The 27,736-nt window shown below is 41.2% G+C and overlaps 1 protein-coding gene across 12 annotated transcripts in view; it reads right to left on the bottom strand.

Annotated features, from left to right (window-relative positions):
- chd9 (chromodomain helicase DNA binding protein 9) overlaps positions 1–27,736 on the bottom strand; it is a 72,808-nt gene that overhangs the window by 26,485 nt on the left and 18,587 nt on the right. For 9 of the 12 annotated variants that reach the window (XM_085765819.1, XM_085765796.1, XM_085765829.1 and 6 more), the window contains 10 exons: positions 20,880–21,289; positions 8,374–8,479; positions 6,570–6,716; positions 5,813–5,881; positions 5,524–5,579; positions 4,614–4,731; positions 4,214–4,300; positions 3,806–3,943; positions 1,948–2,069; positions 116–359 (listed from right to left, as the gene is read on the bottom strand). In XM_085765819.1, coding sequence (XP_085621945.1) covers positions 116–359; positions 1,948–2,069; positions 3,806–3,943; positions 4,214–4,300; positions 4,614–4,731; positions 5,524–5,579; positions 5,813–5,881; positions 6,570–6,716; positions 8,374–8,479; positions 20,880–21,289 — 1,497 coding nt within the window. Of the gene's footprint in view, positions 1–115; positions 360–1,947; positions 2,070–3,805; positions 3,944–4,213; positions 4,301–4,613; positions 4,732–5,523; positions 5,580–5,812; positions 5,882–6,569; positions 6,717–8,373; positions 8,480–20,879; positions 21,290–23,320; positions 24,332–27,736 lie in introns of those variants that run through there. The other 3 variants (XM_085765877.1, XM_085765867.1, XM_085765885.1) reach the window with 1 other exon arrangement.

The raw sequence follows: 27,736 nt of genomic DNA, 5'->3' as shown, positions 1-27,736 counted from the left end.
TGGGGAGATGATTCTTCAAAATTAAATTTCTTGTGCTGGGAACTGAGCTTGTTGTGTGAATGTGCTTTAACCGTCACCATCACTATTTAAATTATAAAGCTTAATGCCCATTTACCTGTGCATCCCTGAAATACATCTCATACTGGTGGAGCATCTGCCTGCTGACCATGCTTCCATGGTAGACGATAACATTGAGGTGCGTCCAAGTACGGAACTCACGCTCCCAGTTGGCAATTGTGGAGAGCGGAGCTATAATGAGGTATGGCGCCTTGATGCCCACACGATGCATCTCCTCGAGGAACGTGATGGACTGGATGGTCTTTCCCAGGCCCATCTCGTCTGCCAAGATGCAGTTCCGTCTGTCAGGAGAGGAAAGAACAAGATTGAGAAAAGAAAAAAATAGGGGAGAATAAAAACAGCAGGAGAAAACTTAGGTAAAAGTATAGGTAAGTGGTGGTGTATTTAGGAGCATTTCTGCTGCATGTAGCAAAGCTTGTGGTGGTTTCAAAGTACATAGGAAAATGTGTAAAGATATAGAAAATAGCCTGGTGAAGATGCAGAAATAGACAAAGAAGAAAAGGAGGGAAACAAGGAAAAAGGCACAAAAATCCCTTGATACTAAAAGACTAAACAGAAAACAACGGAGGAGAAAACGACATCATCAGCAATAATAACACAGCAAAGCGATGACATACAACATAATGGCAAATGCAACTGCCTCTGCTGCGTGGTGTACTCCGGCAAACCATTTATTCAGCTGTCCAGTGGGTGGGGGTATTATGTCTTGATGCTAATTGCAACGTGCAGATATTCCCACAGGCCTCTTAAGCAGCTCTCTACTTTTGATGAATCTTTCTGCGTGGGCATACACAAACTCCTGCATGCTCACACATAACAAAGCCAATTCCCAGGGTTAATGCAAGCACACTGACACTGTGTACTCCAGAAGTACAATGCAGAGTTACTGCACTGTTTCATGAGTAAAGAAAAGCAATTGTTGTTGCAGCAGTGTGCACTCTGACAGGAAATTCGTCTCTCCTCGCAGGTCAAACCAAATAATGTGAATACAGCCAAACAACAGCATGGTCCACACACATGCACATGTGTGGACCAATAATAAATCACGTTTTCTGATGTGGGTGAGTGTGTGTGTGTGTGAGTTTGTGTGTGGTACATCAGAAAACGTGATTTATTATTCATTATCTGCAATCGCTGTGCACAGAGAATGTTCTTCTTGAAATACAAAATGCCAATATCAAATCCCAGAATCAGTGCACACATTGTAGTACTCTATCAGCATGAGATTACTGAAGCTTTACTGGCAAATACAGAGATACTTAATACCGATGCTGACACCATTCAGGATAGCTTATCTAGGTATAGACATTATGACATGTTGATTGAAATATATATTACAAATATTATTAGATCACATTTTCATATCACATTAATTTCATTGGACTACATTAGATAAAGTGGTACTTTATTAGTTGAAATTATAGAAGTACACTGTAAAAGTTTGCTTTGGTTTGGCTCAATCCATTCAATCATGTTTAACTGTGTTTTGAGTACTGGTATGAAACAGCGTTGCAGAACATTCACCAGTAGCTGCTCAACTCTGCAACTTGTGCAATGTGTCTGATTGGCCGGTGCATATTCTCATTTGCCCAGGTCATAGTATTTCAAAGGAGGTTAAATCGAAAGCAACTGGACTTAGTTATTTGTCTAGGAAGACGTTTCACCTCTCATCCAAGAGGCTTCATCAGTTCATGTACGAATTTGTCTGATTGTGTTTTGAGTCTAATGACTAAAAACATGATCCAGATCATGGTTGCAGATGGACAACCAACAGACTGACTTGCCTCTTGGTGGGTTTTTCAGTGTGTAAGAGCAGAGCATGTGTGAAGGTATGCACTGTAAATACAATACTTATACTACTATACTAACCTGTTGTACCAGTTGAAGAGGAGCCAGTTGACTCCCTCTAACTGGTAATCCCTGAGGGTGTTGCCGTTCCTGTATTCCCTCGACTGCTCCCTTTTCTTCCACAGATTGGCTGGGGGCCGCTCCTAAGGGATGAATGTACAGGGAGAGTTTGTATTATACATTACATTTGACTCTACATTTATATTTTGTATGAACACATTCCCAAAGAATTAAAATATTATTTTCCATTCATAATGAGGATGATGATAGACAGTGAACAATATCTGGAAAAGTGAGACATAACAGGACAGTGAGTTATGTTTTTAAATAAGTAAGGAAACACATAAAGGAGATGCATGCTGTTCTTTAAGTGGCAGTGTTTGTGTTTCATGTGTGAGTGTGGCCTTCACAGTGGTTAATTGTTTAGCTAATGGTGTCTATTTATTTCATCACGTAGCACAGGGCCTGAAGTATTTACACATTCTCACCACATGTTCCTCTAACACACACATGTATCATTACGGGGAACTAACTTACAGTATTAGCACTTCAAAATGCCGGCAATAAATCGAGGGGTTAGAACCAAAAGGGCGTAAGTGACATTTTGGGCGAAAATGAGTTCTATATATCAAAAGAAAGGTCTTGATGAGCTCTATCCAATGATGCCAAAATGACCCATCTGAGATCAAACTGTATTGAATAAAGCAATAAAACAATAAAGACCTAACTCAAAAATGTGAGTAATGTTTGGAGCCAGAAGGGCGTAAGTGCACTTACGCCCTTCTGGCCCTGAAAAATACATCTAAATACATGTCGGACCCACATGTTGGTTCAGAGCCAGAAGGGCGTAAGTGTAGTTGTTGCCCTTAAACAGCATTGAAAATGGCTGAGAAAACTGCAGACATGGAACTGTCTGAGGCAGAAAAGATTTTGATGAATATTATGAAACAAACTGATGAATCCTATATTAAAGAAGTTAAAGATGAGTCAGAGTTGTTTTTGAATGTATGCCCTCACAAGAGTGATTACAGTAAGACAGAATCATGCCTTGAGAGCCTTACTGGGGTCATCCCTATGTTCCCCAGCTCCTATGTACCTGTTATGTGTGTGACTGGGCAACATAGAACCCTTTAATAGAAAAAGGGTCCTATGTTCCCCGCTTTTCCCCAAAAAGACCAGGGCAACATGCCATTTTTTGTCCCATACCTGCAGTGGAGTTGTGACTTTGCAGATTTTTGCCTATTTTTGAGTGAGAAGTTGAGTTGTGACTTTGAGTGAGAAGTGTAATTGTCCCATTGGTTCGGTTTAGGCAATAAAGACAGGAGTTGGTTAAGTTTAGTACAGTAAAAAGACCAGGTAGAGGCTAGACAGGCCAGATAGATGGATAGAGTCCAGATAAGTAGAGAGAGTCCATCGACCAGCAACAGCGGGGAACATAGGACCCTTTTAAAATAATTAATGAATGAGTTACATGACAATTAATTACTTATTCAAGTGTTAATTATTCAATCAGTTCAATGCATTGTTCAGCAGATACGCCCAATATGTCCTAGAAGACTTGGAAATGTTTGGTGCCAAAAAGGCGTATGTGACGTTTTTGACATATTTTTTTGATTTTAAAATGTTTAAGAACATGTTCATTGTGTTAATATGTCATAAGTTTATTACATAAATACTCATTCATATAAGCATGTCTGTGGTTGCAATGTTGTGGTTTAAGGTTAATGAATACAGTTGATTGAAGTCTCTGTAAAGTTTGTCAAATGTCACTTACGCCCTTTTGGTTCTAAGCCCTCGAAATATACATATAAAGGAGGAGAGAACAGGAGGGAAATGGAAGTACAGTGACAAGTGAGGAATGTGGGTGGGCAAGGCTTACCACCCTGCGCGAGTCTGGCTTGACTGCCTGCAGCTGCTCAAACTCTTCAATCTTGCTCTGATCTACGTCGTCCTTCAGCTCCCAGGTGCTGTCCTCGTAAGGCAGAGAGCACCACTTCACCAGGTAGTACACCACCTCCTGCAGGAGGCAGAGAAGAATTAATGCTGGAAAAGACTAGAGCGAGGTCAAGCTCTGCTTTTATAATATTAACAAAGGCTGCGAGGAAGCCCATTAGGATGGCCTTGGGCACTTCTAAGATACAAAGACATTGCTAGAGTGGAGAATATATTGAAAGGAGCAAAACGACAAAAAAAAAAAAAAAGTGAAACGTGTTCAGGCACGCAGACACAAATAAACACGCACACTGCTCACAGATATGATTACCAAATGAAAGAGGATTCGCTTTACCTCTCCTGTGTCTTTGTCCTCACAGTATGACACCTCGAGCACTCTGTCTACCTCTACATAGTCAGGGTTAAAGGGGTCCTCTTCCATCTAAGAGACAGAAAGAAACACAAGAGGGAAAGAGGGAGAGAAAATGAGAGAATAAACCTGAGTGCCCACTCGCCATCTGGAGAGAGACAACCATCACTACTGTATCAACAGAGTGAGTAAAGAGATTCAAATGTATGCACACAGATGTGCCAGCCCACACAAACAAAACACAAAAAGTACCTTGCATTAGACACACACATGATAGAAGGCAACGTGTTGTGAAAACACACACTTGCTTATACTGAATGCTTGAATGTGTGCAGACACAAAGACAATATACAGCATGTCCACAACCACAGTCACACAGCCTTACATCTGCAAAGAAGAGTGCCCTCTGTGCTTGTTTCATCTTGAAGCGTTTGATCTTCTGCTGAATCCTCTTGTCCTTCTCCAGCTGTTGCTCTGTGGCCCACTCACAGTGTAGGTAGGAGCTGACACACATGAGATCAAGGTGAGAAACCCTGAAAAACACCTTCTAACTAGCATTTGAAGCGACCAGCAGGTGTGATCACAGTTTGCAGATGTGGTCACACGCACTTTTACTGACAAGCTATTTGTGCCAATATGACTCCTGCTTCTAGTCATTGTGGACTAGAAAATTTCAAATGTGAAATTCATATTTCCATTCTTTTCATCATTAGGCTGAAAAAGTAATGAATGCAATCTGCCCGATGACAGATGATCTGTCATGTGAAAAGAAATTATTTCTCTGGGAGGCTGAGGTAGTAAACCGGTGGTTCATGAATCCTAATTTTCAAAACTCTCTGACTGATAATTTGCCACGGGAAGGAGAATTTTTAATAATGTCCCTGAGTACATAGTAGAGAAATTAAATCACTGTTGCACAATTTTATGATAACATACAAGGCAACACTGAAAGCTGTCCCAAGGCTGCCTGGCATGGTTGCATGCTTGTGAAATCAAGTGGTCTGTATCTTTGCAAAAAGCCTTCAGGGCATCTGTTCTGAAGGTGTCACATTATTGTCTTAATGTAGGAAGCTAAGTGAAATATCAGGAGCATTGTCTATAAGCAGATCAAGCACCTAACTTATGTTGGGATGATTATAGGCCACGTATGACAGAGATCCTATTAATATAGTCTAATTCAGTCACGAGACATGAATCCAAATCCAAAAATAAATGCTGATCTAAAACAAAATGAAAATCTGCCTGAAATTATTTTGTGATGGTTTATGATGTAATGCAGTGATGATTTTACTTACTAGTTTTTGTATTTTACAAAAAACTCTTCCACTTCGACCATCACCCCTGGAGAAACCTACAGAGAATAAAATATTATAATCGAGACAGACTTTAAACTGAGTTTTTCCTTCCTAATTTCATTTTGAACTAAAGCTGCACACATGATTACTGTGTTGATAAAAGATACCAAATATCAAGTAAAGTAATGTTCTGTTGACATTATTTACAGAAAATAAATTTGCATCATAACTGTGCAGAATTTACTATCATTGAAGAAAAAAAAAAGAAATAGTAGTAAATCATCATTACCTCCTTCTTAGCGATACGAGAAGACATGATTTTGTCAACAACAGCAGCGTCCTCCTCACTGGGATTCTCCTACAAGTGCAGTGAACATGAAACATTTAATGTCAAGCGCGTTCATAGTCTCTCAAAGCATATGTTTGTATAATCCTAAAGATTCCTGATGCAAAGACCAGACAGTATAATGTGCGATTAAAGAAAATAGTAAATTAAATAAAAACAGAACAGTCTGAATATGACTTTGTGTGTGTTTCCTGAGGTTTTTAATTTTTCATCTGTGCATGAATGCTTTCCTATCCAAATTACTGTCTAATGTAAGAGGCTGTCATAAATTGTAGAGATTGTTGAGCCCTCTGATAAATTTGTGATGGACTGCATAAATAAAACTGACAACTAAAAAGACATGATTACACTGCTTTACACTGTTAGGAAATGTTTTTTGGCTGCCTTCACGATGCCGCCCTGCTAATTCCTCTGCCCTTGCACCTAAATGATTAAAAATGGGCACTGGATATATGTTGCTCCATTTTGTACATGCGTACTGCAGAGGCCTTGATTTGAACAGTACAATGCTACAGTGCATAGATCAGGCTTTGCTGCACTCTAATGTCGTCCTGTTGATGTTCTTCAAAAATGTGCTCTTTCCTATTTTTATGCACATTACTGCCATAAAAAATTCTGTGATACTCCAAATTGTAATAATAATAAATGAATTTAAACTCGACTTGTGAGGTGTGTGGGAGTTGTAGGTAGATCTCCTTACAACAAAGAGTTGAAGAGCCGGCTGCTTGGATGCTGCTGTATTGGTTTTCTTGGCTTTGACAATAACCTTGACTTCCTCATCTGACAATCTGGCCTCCAGCTCCTCAGCATACTTCTTTCTTTTCACCTGTCGATTAGATCTCCTCTTCTGCAAAGCAAAATAAGAAAGAAACAAGATCATTTACAATAACAATCAGTTGATCTGGATTACTTCATGTCTGTCTCATGACTGAAAAATAACGTCGACCTTCTCTAGACAAGTGTGGAAACACCCTTAGCCTCAAACTTACTATTTTACACTTGTGTCAGAGAACTTTCCAGAGTTCTGGGGTAAACAGCACTTTTAAAACCACACTAGTTCCCTCACTTATTAATAATGGCAGTTGTGTCATGATTCATGTGAGGCTTGTTTCTTTTTTATATCATGCTATATTATTTTGTAATGGATGGGGAAAAAATGAATGATAAAATAATTAAGATTCAAAATAAACACAAATATGAATGATAATGCGGGTTTTTCCAATATCAAAGATGACAAACACATGAATGCCTAATTTTCAATAAACCAGGTCAGGAATTCTGAAAAACATTAGGCTCTGTGAGCCTGAAAAAAATGAGTGTTTTCAAACCCAGCTCCTCTTCCTTCCTGTCAAGCCTTTATAATTATCATATGCGTGGGCTGCTGTATCCTGCATCAATACACGAGCCCCTCCTAATGATAATATGTAGTTAATTAGGAATAAATGCCACTGAGCCAAAGTTAATTAGGTGTTGAGTATAATATCCCCATGGAGATATACCCTCACATCCCCAAACCCTAGCTGACCAGAAGCAGGGAAGTCAAACCTGCCATACGCCATGACAACAGGGCTGAACCCCTGAGGAGGCCATGCTTCTTTTCTAGCTGTCGGCCACGTTACTTTGACTTCTTCCACAGGATCATCCTAAATGAGTCATCAACAGACTGTTTTAATTAAGGCCAGGGGCACCGTTTAACAAGGGTAATTATATCATAAGCAGTCGTCCGGATAGGACGCAAAGAGGAGAGCGAGAGGTGGTGGGGCAAAGGAGGAGGCAAAGTTGTCATTACTCAGGATTAATAAATGTAAATTTTTTTTTACACACGTAAAAAAAAAAAAAAAAACTAATAAAAATAATAAACAAAAACAAAGGCAGTGGTAATGATGTTTCCTTTCAAAGGAAGATGAGTAATGCTCTACATTTGATTTAACTTGTCATTAATGCTATACAGTATATATTTAGGTGTGCGGCGTATGTGCACGTGCACAGGACGGTGCTATTGTCGATGCTTTGACCTAGATAATGCCTCTCTGCTGTCAGTAGTCTCCATTGACACAGATAAGAATATGTACTTGTGATAGCCACCCACTGAACGGCCTCTACATGAACCACAGAGTCAATCCTCCCAGGCTCAAAGTAAAGCTGTGAAGCCTTCCTCCAGGCTCAGCAGCAGTGTGAACAGTCAGGTCGAGGACACCACTTCACTCACTGCCTTGTGTCAGAAGTAGAGCCAGCCTTTCCCTTTATTATCTCTGAGCAACAGTGTGACACCACAAGTAACAACACAAACACCACATCTGAGTAATTTAGGGAGCGCCTACCAAATATCCTGTGTTATCTCACAGTTCTGGGTTCTAATAATAATAATAATTAATAATAATTTGATGAGGTGAGATGAGATGCATTCCAAGTGCTCAGAAGCCTTAACAACTTCAGTTGCAGTAATAGCAATGTGTACTATATGTTTTATGTCTTTATTTGAAAGTGTATGTGCGGGATCTTACAGAATCGGCATCTTTGGAGGTGTGTCGAGGGGGAGGGTCATCGTCCGACTCCTCTGAAGACTCCGGCTTCCGCTTTTTCTTCTTTCCAATCTTGATGACAATTTTCCTGAAGGACAGAAAAGAAAAGCATCATGAATATGAGATGACGCCCAGAGTAATGAAAACCTGCACTGTTTATTGCTCTGTTTACAGCCTTAAACATGCAACCCAGAAGAAGCCGGTGAACACATAGACAGACAGTGATAGACTTTAACCACTTGAACCTGAATGGAACCGATAGACAAATATTTTCAAAACGTAGGTATATTTGTGTATATGAATTTCACAAATTCTGTCAGTGCATACCTGACACTAGCGTGGGCTGAAATGAAATCAACTCAATTATTTCAGTAATTCTGCATGACAGATCAGGTGAGGCACGGAGGCTTAGACAGGATATTGTGCACTAAACTTGCAGTAACTTGGGACAAACCTTCTTTAACTGCTTTTTTTGTGGGAGGATAAGAAACTGCTTGGGTGACAGGCTGTCTTTAATGGATTATAAAATAACCGTCATACAGACATTATAATACTGCTCACACTGAGAGATGTAGCAGACAAACTGATAAACATTATACAATACATATTTATTTATATAGCACATTTAAAAATACAACCCAGGTTGACCAAAGTGCATTATGTCAGCAAAGCAGTCTTGCATTAAAAAAAATAGACATTCAAACCTATTTGTTAATTTGGCCGTTTGTTGACTACACTCCCAAACTGCAACCCCCTGCAGGTTTGCACCTGTATGCAAGACTGAGTAAAACAAGTGCTCATAGATTAACTCGTGCTGCACTGCAGTACGTTAACAATAGATCCCATTTGCAGCAGTAACCTAAATACTGTAGGAATGCCTCTCTGTATGGTTGTCAGCATGTGGTTTTTAACCCCAACATACAACAACAGCAGTGGAAGGATTGTAGGAAATCCTTACATGTATTAACATGCTTACAATGGGAGCTGCCCGAGTTTAATTTATAAGGAATTCAGCGCTTTGCTAAAGCCCCCAGCTAGCCTGCATATTCAAACCAACATCACTTAGTCCTATTTTGGCAAATATTTTCCTCCTTTCATTACCGTTGCTAGTTTGTGAGTACTGCATTTCTTAACAGGGCCTAATAGAACTGTAGTATCACGACAGACTGCTGGGATGTTAGGATATTAGGAGTCCAGATGGAAGTGGATTTTACAATGAACAGACACAAGCTTCTTCTTTTCACCAGTGCCTCGTACTCCCGACTCCCTCTTCTCTCTTTCACACATACACATTTCACACACGCACATATTATTTCTATGACCTTTCTCCGTATATTCTATCACCACATATGCACACGTTTCCTATTTTGCGCCTCTCCATGTGTATCATCTCTTGGAAGCCACAGGCGCCAAATCTCAGCCTTGGTGTGATGTTAATGGAAAAATATTTAAAAAAATAAAATCACTGTCTTAATCGGACGTACAGCAGCATGTTCCCCTACTCTCTCTCTCTCTGTCTCACTCTCTAGCACACATAACAATTCCACCCCAACCTTCCCACAAAGGCAGACATACTCTGTGCTCCAAACACACACAATCACATGCTTATTCAGACAGACTGGAGCATGAGCAGGTATGTCTCTAGTGAGTCTCTAGTGAGGAAGTTGTCCCTGTGGGCTTGTTCATATGAGATTACATTAGAGACACATACCGCAGGTTAAAAAAAAATTCTCATGCTGGCAATACCGCCTCCTATTAGCCTCATTCTCATTCAGACACCAAGAGGGCTCACATGCCAGCAGACCGACCTGCTGAACAACATGCAAGTAAACACATCAACCATGTAAAGCACCATAGCCTTTTTTTAATAAACCTTTTCTACTTCAGATATTCATCATGGTTTATGTTCTTGATATACTGGCATATTCAGATGTTAACAGACAGACTGGGACAAAAGCACACCTGTGACTAAGATGTCCTTTGATTTTTCTCATATTTCTTATAATGCTTCATACAACATAGAGATAAAGGAGGAATAACCACAACTTCACTAAACTGGATTTTGTGATGATGTTGAAAATAATACAAACACACATTCCTAAATGCAGCTTCAGTACAAATTTAAGACCTCTGTTCTATTCTTGTCAGCTCAGTCGATGTTGCCGTTGATTGTTGGGAGTCAATTTCTGACGGCACAAATGACGCTGAGGTGGCACAGAGACACTGTGTGTATGACAAGCAACTCATCGTACCATTTACAGACGATGACTGGTGCACAGGACAAATGACGCAGATACATAGGAAAATGAGATGCACACAAGCGCTCTAAAGGCCACCACATTTTATTGCACCACTACAGTTTCTCAGCTTCTGTAGTTAATAGAAACATAATTTAACCAGTTTGCTCTAGTCCCTTGAAATTGTTAGGCATTCTCACCTCTCTAGTTAACACGTTGGAAATAACACCTGGCCAACACCAATTACTCACTACAATGTATGGAGAAAAAGGCCAAACTGAGGAAAAGAAAAATATCAAGCTGAGAAATAATCAGGACTATACCACACATCTATTGTATTATCCGACTATAAATTAGTAAACAGCAGGTTCTCCAGGCAGCACTGAGATAAAGAGTCCCTTCTATCTGGCATCCCTGCCCCCTCTGGATGATATTATATTTCACAAATCCTCTTGACAATGACACTTCATGGTTGCCATGCAACGTGTCCTGGGGAGTGTATTTGACCATGTGGGTGGTAATGTTCAGGGTGACATCACTTCCTGTGAAAAATAACACCCATGTTCACCGACGCTACGGACAGCTGAGAAATGTGCCAAGTCAGAGAGACACAATGAACGAAAAAAAAAATAAAAATAACCAGCTGTGACACCCAGAAGAATAGAGGAAATATTATAAAGCAACCGAATGGGACAGAACACAATGTTCTTCCTCGACCAAACAGAAGCTGGCTGAGATGCAGGCCTTGCTGAACAACAGTGTCACATCACCAGGCAGCAGCTCAGCGGCTAACAGGAAGTAACAGGGCTAAAGCATCCCTCTGATCCGCATATGGGAAAACCTGAACTGTGAAACGAGATACTTGAGGGCTGTGAAATCATCAATTGAGCCAGTACAGACAGAATATTGATGGTGAGGTTGCTGTTTGATACTACCAACTACTGCTACTGGAGTGTACTGGAACAACGTGGCATAGTTAAGGCTTTATAGTGAAAATATCTCCTCTATACACACACACACACACACACACACAAAGAAACACACAAAACCTAAACCACATCTTAGAGATGGTTACAGCCTGTTCCACCCTGCTGTGGCTGATACACAGGACCACCCAGGGGTTTAGTAACACCACTGCTAACGCACACACACGACCAACGACTGGATGGCCTCCCCACAAGTTGAAATGTATTAGCTCAAATGACAGGGAGGAAACACAGAGTTTCAAATCAACCTCTTCCTAAGAAAAAGAGTTATGAAAGCAACCAGTTTCAGTCTGAAACTGTGGCCTCTGATTTGAACAACCCAGAGCCAGGTTTTTGTAGAGACTTGCCACAGAAATGTGCTGTGAATTAAGCCTTTGAAGAGTGGTATACAGTCTTGCGTGGCTGACAGGCAGATCTTCCCCAAATTAAATGTTTTGTGAAAAATTTGGACAAAAAAGACAAAAATGTTTGCTCAACAGTGTTTGCTTTATGTCACAGGAAGAATGCATATACTTTATAACAAGCTGAAAACAAAATTAAACAAGCTTGAGTCTGCGTCATTTATTTCACAGTTCACTTGTAAAAGTTGTTGACTCCTACTAGTCTTATCCTCTGGGGAGCATAACACCTGCACCATGTGCAGTATTTAGAAATGACTGTATGTGAAAGCAGCACATGAAATGTAAGAAAATATCTTTACTATATTTTAAGTACCTCAGTAGAGTATACACAGAGTCCAGCCTGGGCTAACTTCAACATATTCAGGACCTTGTGTGTCTTCCAATACGTCTTCCAGTATATTCTGACAAAGACATACACACACTACATTTGTTACTCAACATTTTACCTCACACAGTTCCCACTCATAACATACCCCATGCTGTTCGATTTACGCTCCTCATCAGGCCAGTTATTTTATCCATGCCCGCTTTAAAACTGGTTTGGGGAACATGTGTGTCAAAACACATTAGTAAATGCCAAAGCATTTGGCAGGGAGCATTGTAAACAACTGCCATGTATTTTCTGTAGAACCAAAAGAATACAAGAAGCACAGAGCTGTAATCAGTAAATCCATAGTAATTAGAGAGCAATGCAGAAAAAAGAAAAATTGATTACCATATTTTATTGACTGTCCAAATACTAAGAAGCAACAAGTTACTAGCAAACGACTACTATGACCCCACAAGAGATAAGGGCTTTCTTCACACCACTGGTACATGTTAGGTGTCATTTAAATGAAATCACTCATGATTCAAAACTTGTTTTTTTCTGACTTTACAAAGCAACAAAAACGATTGCTTTCTATAATTAAAAGAGTAAATGACATAATACAATTGGAGTGTTGACAGTATTAAGTGGTGCTTCATCTTGGATTTATTATTATTTATTAATACCTGTTTGATTGTTGTTAAAAATATGTTTCATTTCATTTTCTGTTATTTTTTTCATGCAATTATTAAAATTATTTGAGAGTGAGTTAAGTGTCATAATGCAGAATCAAAATAAATGTCTTATTGTGTCGATAATATCTCTGTTGTAACAGATATCACCATAAATACCGTCTTTCAGCTCTCACTTCCCCTGATACCAGCTTCTCTAGTTTCACAACTGTGTCTTCTTCTGCTCCATATTGTTTCATATTGGAACATTTCAATGCATTTTCATGTTAATGTTACAGGCTGCACATAATGTTTGTTGCCGATGGAGGATAAAGTGATTTATTTGCCTGCCCACCATGATTTAAGGAGGCCATCCTCCAGCCATAATCTCGCATCTCTAATTAGACTACAGCTGCCCCTGATCTGACATTACAGATCAATCCCTGATGATAGGCCACCACAAGTATTTTCCTTAGAGTGATAGGCTTACTTGGCTTCCATCCTCCTATTGTGCCAAATAACCTCCATCTTTTGTCCCCCCAGTGTTGTCCTGCCCTACTTGGCATCCCACCACTGGGAGAGAATGTGTGAGGCTTTGATTTTAATAGAATCAAGATATGACAGTGCTTTGGAGGCCAAGGCTGTAGTGTGGTGCTTTAGCATCTCAGAGGGGCCTCCATCACCTTTAAGTTGGACCACCTTAGGAATTCTGATTATGTGTGACTGAGTCATCCTCAAAACTGGTGTTGAGCGTGAAGGGTGTGTGTCTGTGTATGTTTCTCCTCCTGAGGGGCTTATTAAGACGGTGGTGCCGGTCCTTGTCAGGAAATCCCAGTTCTTATGAATGGAGGTCTATAATCTCAGTGCCACACGGCATACAACTGAAAACGGTAGTAGCAGCACTATCAAGACCCCTCTCACTGAGTTGTGCTGCGGAGTGCACATGGCCACACTGGGGATTTCTGCTTCTTTCAGCAAGCACTTTAAAAATGGGCAACACGCACAAATTTCAACAAAGACATGCAAACAGCACAACATGTTTATATATCACACGTAAGCACACATGTGAACATGCGCATATACACACTCTGCAAGGGATTAACTAGAAAAACACTCAATTAAAAAACAGCTTTAGCTCTTCTTAATGAAAAAGTGAAGGAAAAGAGATTAGGCAAGCACAGAAATATGAACAGCTATATGCTGCAGCATATACAGTTGACTTAAACCTCCATTTTCTATCATGTAATTGATCTCACGAGCACCATTTTGTTTGATATTTTCATGTTACCCCGCTGCTTTGTACCATCAGCATATTTAGAACATGCCTCTTTGCAGGAAACATCGGATGCACAGCTTTGAGCGAGCTGGAAGAACCAAATTTATATTAGGGGGAAAAAAATGTAAAGAGAGGAGGGGGGAGGAGAAACAAAAAAAAAGAGGGAATGAGCGGCACAGCGCTTTCATCTGGTGATTATATGAGGTTATTTTTCAGCAGGTAGGCTGCCCAGAAAAGCTAATTCCAGCCTGCAGAGAGCTGTGATCAGCCAAGCCTGACCTGTAAAATAACCCTCGCCTCAGCCAAGGATAGGTTTTGTTCGTAAATATTTGGAGACACAATAACCTCAAATCTGCCGCTGCCTTTGTTTCATTTAATGAAAGAGGAGTCGTAACACCTGTGCTTTTCCTACTATGCCAATCTGTCTGCTATGAAAAAGACCCGTACTACAGCACAGATCTTCACATACAGTTTCCAAACCATCATATAATAATCTGCTAAGTAAAAAATCTGAATAAATGTTCTTTTTCACCTATGATTATGATTTTTGTGCTGGTATTAAAATTACATTAACAACTGGAAATTGAAGGTGTAGAGAGACATTTGCATCATTTTTTTAACAGATAATGTTGAGTGATAGCAGCAGGTATGAGCAGCAGCTTGTTCATGTTCATGTGATTTGATGTGTGTGATCAGTATTGGATCTTACAGTCTATATTGAGCTTTGATGAAATATAAATTAGAGACAATTCAATGATAAAGCATGTTGTCAACCAAATGTAAGTTTTCTATAATTCCAGCCAGTTTGAACTAATAGTAATAATTCTTAAGTGGATGTCTTTTCCTTAAAACACTTAAATAGCCAAGAAAAAGATCAGTGATTAATACATAATATTTTCACATATCTTGGATATGTGTCATGTTGCTAGTCCACCTGTCATAGTGCCTGGTGTATCCATATTTAAATCAGCTGCTTTCATGCATGTTTCTCATCAGTCAGACAGATTCCATATGATGGATATGACCCCTCACTTATTTGCCAAGTGGCTAGTAGAATAAACCAGCAGAGTAAGAAGGCACTCGCCTGCAGTTCCATTGAGTTGTTTGATAGAAACCTTGGTAGTAATGACAATATAGTAGTCTCAGAGATACATGCACAAAGACAATTAGCTTAATAGTCTTATCCCGTGCCATACTCTACTTATTGTAAGAACTGTGAGCTCCAATGGGAGTGTGAACATACACTGAACACCAAATACACACATAACCTCAGGCTTTCTGAACAAAAGCCTGCACACACCCTCGACAGAGCGGAGGCTGAAGTAATGACTTTAGTGGAAGGTTAGTACCTCTGCAGCCGAGAAGCATTAATATTTTATGGGGAGATCCTGGGTGGCGCATGCTTATGAACAGGACTCTCCTGTATGAATCTCTCACTGGAGCTTCGTGACATCATGTGCTTCTCCATCACCCTACATTACTGTGGCGGTGTGAATCAAATTTCTGCTTCATGCGCAGACTAACAAACACTCGATCTTACTGCATCTGGTGGTTTAAGCCAAATATGGTGAGGTTTAAGGTTTTGTCAACCACTTCCAGATGCAAGTACAGTACTGCCATTAGCTACATTAGTAACCTACAGTAGCCTAAAGAAAACTTGGAGGTGCAGTCCGAGAACGAGTTTGAAACAAATCCTTCTCAAAGGCCTTGACAGTACATTGGCTCAAATCTTTGTTGACTCATTACAAATTATCAGTAAAATTATTACAAATTCACAACAGCAGCTCTTCTCTAGCCACCACCAGACTTGTTACCATATTACAACCATTTACAAACAGGTCAGCGTTGTATTACAGTTAGCATGTTCATTCTGATGTCTGCGTGCTTCCCCTGACTGTCTTAAGTCCACACGTATTCACTGCCACAGCGAGATGTCATACTGATAAATGGTGTGTACTCAACTGTCTAATCAGCCCAGTTTTACCTAGTAGAGCTGTGTGCTTTTATACTGGTACTGTATTTTTTTATCTTGAAAGTGAAATACAAGTAAACGTTATTTAAAAAAATAAAAAGTGGTGCATGTCCTACTTTGTTTTATTAAATTTGAGCTCTATAATCTTAGCTGTATTCAAAGGTGGGAGTATGATCAGGTCACCTGATGTTCAGGCTAGTATGGGAGTGTTTATGCTTTTAGTTTTTCTGTTTACATTACAGTGCCATGAGCCTGTGACTGATCATGGTCTGACTTGACACGATTCGTGGCCCAGACCTGCCTGACTGCCTTCTGTTAAGTTCACACTAGACAATTTTAACGTTGATTTTAGACACTGGCAATTTTTGGAGAAAAGCCAAAGTTCAGTTCAGATAGTTCAGATACTTGAACACTATTCATGTGGATATTGATCTGAGAAACTCACCAATGCAATGAATGCAGAAGCCTGAAAGACACCTAGCAGGCTAAATATCTAGACCTGTGGTGAGTCCAAATCCAGTGTGGTGTGGTGTGAAAAGTATTGTGACCCAGTTGTGACTGGCAATGAGTGCAGCAATGAACTACAGCTAATGAGAGCGCAAGACACAAGGAGAGGGGAAACCCGGGGGAGGAGCTGTACCACATCAATCCCTGCAGCCCATTTATCCTAATCCATTTCCTCACCCGTATTCTTTTCTTTTTCTTTCTTATTTGTTTCCTACGAATCAGGGCACAAACAACTTGGATCGACTGTGTTTTGCAGACATCCATTTAAAAAAAAAGAAGAAGAAAATCCTGTCTGATTCATGGTGTAATTTCCCATGTCACCTGTGTTTCCATGACCTGTCATAGTTAGACCAAACAGACTTGTGGGGGATTCCTCCTGGTCTTGTGGTGGGCAAGCCACAACAATTTCAAGAAATTACAAGACAACAAGCCGTGTAGTGTGAACAGTAAGACTGGGACTTTTAAGTACTGTATGTAGCATTCGGGAAACTGAACTTGCCATCCTTAAAATGTATGGGGTTGTTTGTAATTGGATTATAAAAGGGAAATGGATATTCCAGTCCTATAAAAATATGTTTTCCACATCATCGTGGTCATTAAGCGTCAAATCGATGTTGCTTATTGAGATCACATCTCTTTAGAAAATCTACTCAAAATGGTCTCTTCTTCATTGCACAGTTTCTAATCAGCAGAAAAGTAAAAGCCCTATTAACGTGCCAGCTATGATGCTTCACACCTCAGATTATATATTCACACACTCCTACAAGCCTCTTGTCATATACAGACAAAACTATACGTCATTGGCACATTGAGGGTCTATGTATCTGAACCTTTTTTCACAATTCAAACAAAGGCAGAGGAGGACAGAGTAGAAGCTATAGCTGTAAATGATGACTGTGGACACATCCTGAGGGACTGTGAGAGATTATCATCATACAGTGAAAATTAGAATTGCACCATTCAGGCACAACAAACTACAGGGTGATATTTAGATTTTTCCTGATTTCCTTTGACAAAATCAAATACATCTGGTATAACAGCCAATTCTGAATAGTCTGAGACTCACTCGAGATAATGTGGACGGAAGGTCCATGGTAGCATGCCCTTTATTTCCCAGGCCAGCACTGACTCCTTAAAGATCTTGAAATAATAGCCATGGCAAAATTGTGACGAGTAATTGAGCTCTAAAAATCTAGAGCAAACAAAAAAGTTTTTTTTTTTTTTTTTTAAACAAAGCTTTCAATCAAGTAAAAAGGGCTTAGCTCTGTATATAATTCAGTATCTATCATCTGACCTGACATTTTAAAATGGCTGGAGTGCATGATGCAATGAGTGTTATGAAAGGATGACTGAAACAATATTAGGCTACATAAGCGGGCTATGCTGCATGCATCCTGATCTGATGCTTTTTTTGCAAGTAGGCCAAGTATGGTTACTGAATAAAAATAGGTTACACAGCTCATTACCTCATAACAACAAATACTGTTATCAGTGACACATTTGAATGACGGACTGCAGACAACTTGTCAACTGCCCTTCATGATTAACAAGTCTTGCGCTGCATTTGATTAAATACTAATGGTTTCATCAAGTGTCTCCACAGACACAAGGCAGTTGGGAGGATAAGAGATCTGGGTCTGCACGGAATAACCACGTTAAGTTTCTTGATCTCAAACATATTCAGCTACAAAGTTAAATTACATGATCAAACGGATATTTAATTTCATCATCACAACTGGGCCTGTTCACGGATACCACCGGATCAACAATCCGTTAGTTTCCCAAGCAGCTGAGAGGACCGACTTACCAAAAGCATCACCAGGCAAGCACATCCAGCTAAAGCCGGAAAAGCTGCTGGGACTCTATCACCATGACTGATGCCTCCAACATCTCACTATTCTTCCAAACATCAGGACTGCCACAACTTTCTCATTATCTCACACATACACGCGCACGCACACTCACACACACACACACACACACACACACACAGCAAAATCCATTATCTGCCACAGCTTTTCTCCCTCAGCCTAGCCCATCTAATTATTAATCAACACAGCTGCCAGTCAGATATTATTGTTGACCATTGTCAGTCAATCTTAAACTGCGGCTCAAAAATACAAGCTTTCTGAATGATGGTTTGACACTGATTCCATAAGTTGGTTGTTTTCCCCATTGCACCATCCGACATTTCCATATTTAAACATTCCTCTTCTCCTTCAGCTCCCTGCCTCAGCCCCTCACATCTGCACCAGCTGATATTTCAATAGCTTGTGTTGGGTGTGGCTTATAGCTACACACTGCATATAGCAGTTAAACAGGGGGATGGGAGGCGGATTACGGTATCTATACATCAGCACTACTTCCCTGAATATACTCGGCAGTACTGTCTCACATGTAAATGCAGCCTTTGTTTGCTCCTCCCATGTCTATGCTGATGACTGAGCCTGGTTTATTGTTATGGCATGCAGTAAATTCTGTTGAACTTTGAGCTTCCATCTTGGCAACGACAGGCAGAAAATGCACGCAAGTAAAAATGCACCAGCAAAATTCACACAACACACAAGCAGGCCTTGTTACTCAGATAGACTATATAGTAACACATACAAGGAAAAGCTCTAACACTATATATTACTAAATACAGCCATTTATAATTTAATGGTATGTCCACGGCAAGTACAGAGGTGTTAGTGTCCAATCCAAACTGCTACTGCTTAAATATATGCACCGTTTAATATGAGCATCTACGTATATAATAATATTATCTTCATCACAAAGTAATCTCAAACTCAATGGGCTCTAATTCGGACTCTTAACGTGATCAATTTTTCTTAATGAGATGGTTCCTTTTTCTTCTTCTTCTTCTTCTTAAACAGTGATCTCAATAGGTCATTTGGGATAGGAACCCAAGTGATTCAGCAGCTTGGTAGACATAAAAGAGCAGCAACAACATTTTGTCCTTTTGTCACAAAAAACTCTTTCACACCCCTGAGGCTCGATGAGATAGGGTTTTAACTCATTTGTTAGTTTTTTCCCCCCCTAAATCAGAGCAAGTGAAACAGACCACTGCGTTAAGACATCTGCCTATCTTGATCTTCCAGTGCTTTGTGACATTTATCAGTTTCCTCTAGGTTATGCACTACAACAAGTCAAGATCAAAACCAAGTACATGACTGAACCATGTGCGGCAGAATTGAGGACGTGTTTCGAAACTGTGGAAATACTGCTAACAACTACTTGTAGTCAAAGAAGCTAAAGCCTGCTAGAATAATTGTTAAATGTGATTAGGTGGCGTAACATGCTAATTATTAATTTTGTTGCATTTGCCTCGTGTCAGCCGATAGCACTTTATCAGTTTGCTTCTGTCCGACTCTCTGTGTTCACATATAGTATTTTAATACAGCCACATTTCCAACACACCTCTCAGAGACTGTTTTTCTGCGTCTGTTGTCAGACAATGGATCATGTATAAAATAGTGACTGGCAGACGGTCCGTAGAGACTACACATTAACCAACAGTACCATCCAAGGAATGTCTAAGCTGCTGAAATCCACAGTTAGAAGCAACAGCCTGTCTCAACTATTTGGTCTTTCACACAGCACACATCCTTCATCTGGGTAACGAACTGCTGCTCCTCTGCTGCCCCTCTGCCACTCACTAAACACAATAGAGACAGAATGAGGTGCGTCCCTCACTTGTGGTGCTGTACTGGTACCTCTCTTCTTTGGAAATCAGCTAAGATTCATTCGAAGTTGCTCGAGCTGTCGGCAGTCTGAAGATGAGAAACACTGAACCGTTTTTCCCAGTACAGTCAAAACTGCAGTGAATAATGCCAAAGCGATGATTTGATCTGCACAAAGAAACTACACTGATTTTGACGACCTCTAAACCAATTTGGTCATTTACTGTGATATGGATTTAATTTTCCACTGAATATTTTGTATTTTTCTCCCTTTCAGGCATTAAGATATCACATTGGTCTCCAGGCACCTGTAATGTGCATTTGTGCTGCAGGGGTTTATATTCTGCCTAATGAAAAGTAATGAGATCAAAGTTCTATTAAATGGACTGTTTTTTAACAGCTGATTTCAGTGGTTTACAGAACAGTAGTAATGGTTGTTAGTACATACCCAATCTTGGCCTTCTGCTTGGGCTTGGTGGAGGGTACGATGCAGGCTTTCCGACAAGTCTTCTCTTTCGTCCGTGCCTTGCCGTTTCCTTTGTGCCCGCGGTCTCGGTGGGCCTTGTACTGCGAGGAAGAGCTGGGGAAGCTCTCGGGGCTCATGACCCGGGGGATGTTCTTCTCCCCACGTTGCCGGGCCTTTGCAATAGCCTCTGATATTATCCTATTGGCCTTCTCCTGCTTTTCCTGTGGAGTTGAATCCATCGGATGATGCGTCCTCCGTGGCGTCCTCTTCTCCGATGGGGAGCTTGATGAGGACGAAGACGATGAGGAAGAGGAGGAGGACGATGAGCTGCTCTTCACTGGGGGACTGAGGACCCGCACCTGACTACCAGGACCATTAGCGTTCTTTCGTGGCTGAGGGGAGAGAGAGAAAATGTATTCATAATTAAACCTCTTTTGGGCAATTAAAAACTAAAGGAGAATATCAGACAGAACTCGGTGCAACCAATCAGGTGCCACGTGTGTAGGAACAAATCATGAAACGCCAAGCTACTTTCAGCCCAGTTTCACTGTTTACCTGTAATATTGTATAACAGGTAAAACATAATTATAGTTAAAACATTAATAACAAGGATTATTATTATTATGGCTGCATCTGAAGCCATTACAATGTCATACAGCTCAGATAACAGGTGACAAAACAAGCAAGTCTTTTGTTCTTTCTGTTTCACTTCCATTTCTCTAAACAATAAGCAGAGCAGGAATAAGTCTGAATGTGGGCTTAAAACTGAAATAAGAAATTAAAACCATCCCCTTTATGAAAACAAAACACACCAATACTGCGATGTGACCACCATGACTATCACTGGCCCATTCAGAAAAAACATAACCTTGTGGAGGCCATGTGAACCACTTAGACAGCAGAGCCTCGTGATGTCCCCATCTGAGATGCCAGGAGTGGGGAGAGGACTCGCTTCACTCTGCATGGTGCTCACTTCAACTCTCAGCCTACTCGCCAACTCTACCAGGAGACCCCCGGCATGAGAAAGGTCAGCGTTTCCTCCAAGAACTCATTTGGATCAGGTGGAGAGAGGACTCTGCAACTCTGAAACCACGTCACATGAAAACTCTGAGTCTGATCTAAATGGAATTCTTTTAGGTGGAGCAGGGCTATTCAAAGGTAGTGTAAACACTGGCTCAGTGTAGCAGGTTACAGTGAGCCTTGCAGACATAAATAATCCAGCCTGCCTGATACATGATAATATGTGAATAATAGATGGCGTGACTGCGGTTATGCCTACACAAGCGCCTTGTGGTGGGCCTTGAGCCCAGCGGAGAGGGAACCCATAAATGGATGACCTAATCTAAAAATGTGTTGCGTATGCCGACATGGCCCAGGCGCGGCCAGTTGCTTTTTTCCACACTGCTAGCTAAATAAAGAGAATTAGCTTGAACCTCACTAACAAAGTGGGGGCAGGGAGTTGAATAATCAGCGATTCATTTGGAAGGAAGGGGAGAAAATACACACACACACACACACACACACACACACTCACTCACACTCACACACACACACACTCACACTTACACACACACACACAAGAGCTGCATTATGATTTTCACGTGTGCAACACTGCTGAGGCTATTAGGAAGAAATTTACTGGATCATGCTAGAATGTTCTCATTCACGTTAATGGTAAACAATTTTAAAAAAGAGGGGGAGGGGTCGAAAGTAATGCTTAAGTGCGGAAGAACATGAGAGCACATGAAAAAGGTAACAAGAGGAAGAAAAAATTAAAACAGGCATCTATCAGAGAGGGAGGGAGGGGGAGAGAAAAGATAAAATGCACCAAAAGTGAGAGCGCTGCAGCTGTGTAATACATCTATAAATAACTGAAATTACAGCCTGCCAACACTGCAGTGATTTCAATCTCTCTAGCAGCACGTAGTCCCATGAAAACGGTGGGGACCATTACAGCCCATGAAAAGGTAGAGTAAGCTCCATTTGGGCCAGCCAGCTTTCCCTCGCTCTCACCCCCTCATTTCCACATGTAGTGAGCTCTCGGATGACTGACAGCCTCAACTCATGGAGGACACACACACACACACACACACACACACTCACTCACATCATATACTGTACATAAACTACAGCGCGGGGCAGCTCGCGGACAGTTTCACAGCAGGATGGTAAAGCGTTTTATGGAAAGAATGGAGGGTGGGGGTGGGGGGGATGAAAATACTGTAAATCTAGTGTGCCTCAGTGAGGTCTAATACAGCAAAGCAAATGAGTACGGAGGGTAGGAAAAAAAAAAAAAAGCAATGAGTTCAAGATGGCGGCAGTGCAGCATGAGCCAGTAGCAGAAGAGGTTGTTCAGTTCCTGCCGGCCCCTCCTCCTCCCCCTCGTCCCTCCTCCCTCCCAGCTCTCAGAGCAGCTCACTTACCCTTCCTCTTGGCCTCTTCACTGTAGACATGGTGTTTTTTTTTCCTTCCTCTTTCCTCCCCCTCTCCAACCGGCTAACAAAAGCCTTGCCCTTTCGCCGGGTTTTTTCTCTCTCCGTTGCTCACTCACTCTCTCTTACAAACACACTCACTCTTTCCCTTTCAACAGTCGTTTTCTCTCACTCTTCCTTGAGCCGTGTGTCCCCCCCTCCCCTCCCTCTCTCTCTCCTCGTTTTGCCTCCCCTCCTCCTCCCCGGTCAGCTCTTCTCCTCAGGCAGTGTGAGAGTGCTGGAGCTGTTCCGTCTCCTCCTCCCCCAGCGGGCAGGGCTCAAGAGGAGCGCATGGGAGCTCTCTCTCTCACCCTCGTTTGTCTCTTCACAGGGTGATGAGGGAGCAGCGTTGTGGGCGGTAGAGGAGGTGCGTGGCAGTCCAGGAAGCTCTCATTCTGCTGCTGCGTGCTGCTTTGCTGTCGTCCGGCTTCACCCAAGTCTCCCTCACTATGTGTGTGTGTGTGTGTGTCAGAGTTGCCTTCCGCTGCCTCCTCTCTCCTCCCCTCTCATTGATTCCTCTTTCCGCCTGCCTTTCGTGTGCGCTCTCTATGACTTTCTGAGCCTTCTCCCTCTTATTTCTTGTTCTTTCTTGATCTTTACGCTTTGCCGTTTCCCTTCTTGCACTCCTCTTCGTCTTCTTCACCAGCCAGGATAAGGTAGGTTACTCCTTTTATTACACACAAAAAAAAAAACGCTTTTGTGTAAGCTTGCCCGTTTGTTTGGCCGGTTGTTTTTTCCTCCTTTTTCCCACTTGTCCTTTTCCTTGTTCTCCCTCGCTGCCCTCCCCTTTCCCTGGCTGGGGCGTGTATGGCGAGCTCGAGAATCTGGCAGGCAGAGCGGTGGAAAATGAAAGCACAAAGCAGCAAAATGCATCAGCATGAATATTAGAGATGTCGTTAAAACCCAGACTCGTTTTTCTCTCTCTCTCCCTTGCTCACTCACTCGCTCTCTCACTCTCTCTCTCTTTGTAAGGAAGTAGGCCAGCAGATGGTGCTAGCAGTTATTACATTAACTTTCACAACTTAACCCCCAAAGTACTGGATTTCTCACACACCAAAGATTGTCAACATCGCAGCTTGTTTTTTTCTGTCCTCATTTAGGTTACTGCCAGTAACGTGCCGATTTATTTATGGAACAGCGTCGCCCAAGAGAGCTAGATGCACAAACAGATAAACAAAATCCCCAAAGCTAAAAATGTACTCCTGATATAAACAGCGCACAAAGTTGAAGACATTAAGAAATCAACACCAGAGCTTCTGATCCCTGACCCCTCTAAACTCATGCAGCCTGTGGCGAATTCAAGCACTCGTGAGGTCAAGTCCTGGTCACTCAGCCATGACTTGTGGAAAATTAATTCCAAGAGGGGAAACTGGGATGCCTCCAACATGCAGCTCTTCCCGTGCACTAAAACAGAACTTGGAGGAACGAATCAGCCTTTCGGGGGACTCCTGTCAGCAGGATACAGGGGCCATGTGCATTGGCTGGCACATGGTATCGGGAATTATGCTGAGATACACGGCTGGCCCTGAGCCAGGTACAGTGCACTGCACTATCGGGCCAGGTCGGAGTTACTGACAGACACCCCGTCGGCTTTTAAATCTTTATTTACTGTGCACAGCTGAACTGCCGTCTTTCCCAAACACCCTGTACACTTTTCATACAGCTGCAGACACACAGGCTGGTGTGAATCGTCCACTTTGAACAAGACTAAGATCCAGTTTGTTTTTTCACACCATGTCACCGTCACCGGAGAGAGGAACTGATAGCTGGACCCTACACAAATAACAAATCCAATTTTGGAAATAGCTATAAGCGTTGATTCAACCACATCAGATGATCTGGTGATTAATATAGGACTATGATATATATGTAGTAGGCATGGATGACAATCACATGTAGTTGAAAAGACTTTTACAATACAATGTCATTGTGTCTCCTAACAGGTAAAGCTGACCACAGGCTGTTTATTTAAAGAGATTAGCAAATACAACCCAACACACACAGCAAGACAACGTCTGGGATCTGATGCAATTTCTTACGAAGCAAAACAAAAATCTTAACAAGTAAATATCTCCAAGGCACCCTGTCATTGGGTAAATATAAAATGTTGTGTTTGTGCTTCAATGAGAGGAGCCTGGCTGCCAGACAGGACTGAGTGTAAGGGCCATACGTGAGGCCTAAAATGTTATTTTGTATTGCTTTTTTTGTATAAAGCTTATGATAATGAACACTTAAAATAATCTACCCTATTTGTTATGAGTTTATTCAAGCATGGGCTTCACCACAATATGGCTTTACATTGTATGTTGTAAAAATGACCTAAATAAAACTTCTACTCATCTGACCATCTGGAATGCTGTGGACAGCCTTACTTAATATGTATATGTACTGTATGTGTTTGTGTGCGTGCGTGCGTGCGTGTGTGTGCAGAGAGGGACATGGGTTTTAAGGTCAGAGAAATGAGCACTGCCTTTATATAGGAATGAAAGCGGCGCTGGGAATTGTCTCTTTTTATAAATGTGGTTCGTGTAGTTTAACATTTAACAGCTTTATATCGCCCACAAAAACACTCATGACTGCTATGTGGGCATAACAATGGCTGTCCTTTCCAAGTGTGTACAGCAGCAGGCATCAAATCCACCTGCCAGGACAGGCCTTGGAGTTTGGACTTTAAAGCAGACCACATGCTTACTGGGAGCTGAGCAACAGCGTCCTCTCCAAGCTAAACAAATCCGCTGTCAGATAATGCCCACCAGGGTACAGCAGCGTGGGGGTGAGCTTTGACTACTCACACATTCACAGTGCAATGGATGTTAAAATTCACATACACCTTAAAAAAAAACATCTAAACTAGTCTCAACATAGTCCCTACTTATCAGTCATAAACAGCCAAAACGAACACAAAATGGTGTCTTTCATCACTGCATCTGCTGTAGGTATAATGATTCAATGTCTATCATTTACACCAACACAGGATGACCTTTACACTACTGGGTTGAAAAAATGATTTTGCTTAGAAAGAATGTCATTGTATAAGGTTATTTGATGCAAGAAAAGGCAAGAGAAAGACAAGCAAGGTCAGAATAATATGTTATTGAAAGCACAAACACTATGTTGCCATATATGATTGTTGGTAATAAAAACAATTTTTTCTACATGAAAACATTTATTTTGATTGAAAGACGAGAAGCAAAGAGAGAAAAACACTCGACAATAACAGTCAATAACATGCACATGCTTCAACGGTCACATGGCATGAAGCCACAGCTCCTTGGCAACTAAACGGTTAATATGCAAACAAGCCTGGCAGCTCTGTATGAGGGGGAGTGGCTTCCTTTAAGGACAGATGAGGGAGGGGATAGGCAGAGGAGGGGAAGGGAAGGGAAGGGAAGGGAGGGGAGCGGAGGGGAGGAAGGGGAGGGAAGCAGCAGAGCTGGTGAAAGGAAGCAAGTGAAAAAAAATGTGTGTGTGTGTGTGTGTGTGTGTGGGGGGGGTGGCGGCTGCTGAGGCACAGGTGTCTGTCTCTGAACACTCCATTACTTCCTCATCAAAGGGCCTGTATTAGCGCGCCACTGCTCTCATTTCTTGCCTGTACCACCGTGAGAGTCTCTGCTAACTCACCATTAGGGAAATGAGAGCTGAAAACTAGCAATGCATTGACTGAAAATGAAAAGATGACTAGCACCATGGTGCTTCACAGTTTCATACAGAGATGAAATCCATTGCTAACTGGAGTCTAATGTCACCTCGTGTTCATAACAACATTATATGAAAAAAAAGAGTAATACAATACTACATCTAGATTATCAAAGCAACCATAGTTGTGAGGGAACACCAGTTAAGTTTTAGCACATTAGCACACACACGAGCAACCTGTTGAATACACATCAATTAATGGTAATCTACAATGGACTGACAACATTATAGTTTCAGACACAAATAACTCACTTTTAAAATATAGTTCAATCAGTAACCAATGATCTAAATCACTGACAGTGATCAAATACAAAAAATTCAAACCTTCATAATTGATTATCAAATTTGTCAAGACAATTTTGGTCATCTAAACTAATAAAATTAATTCATCAAGATCTCCTAAAATGACCCCATTCCCTTCAAAATATCAGCAGTAGCAGAATAAGAACAGTCTGCTCAAAACTGAATTGGATTCTCCATACAAATGATTGTCTGTGAAAGAGCAACCAGAGTTTTCCACAAGATCAGAATTGATTCGCTCTGATTTGACATCCACAGCTTGAGCTGATTTGCAAGTAATGAATTGAAAGAAAGAAAAGAAAGAAATCAAAGCAAAACATTTGTGAGCAAAGTGTTAACAACAAGCTGTTCTTTTCTACAGTCCAACTACAG

Source organism: Trachurus japonicus, chromosome 3 (assembly GCF_045865225.1).
Source record: "Trachurus japonicus isolate A0001 chromosome 3, Traja_1.0".
Taxonomy (NCBI): Eukaryota; Metazoa; Chordata; class Actinopteri; order Carangiformes; family Carangidae; genus Trachurus; species Trachurus japonicus.
This window is presented reverse-complemented; position numbering and strand designations above follow the sequence as displayed.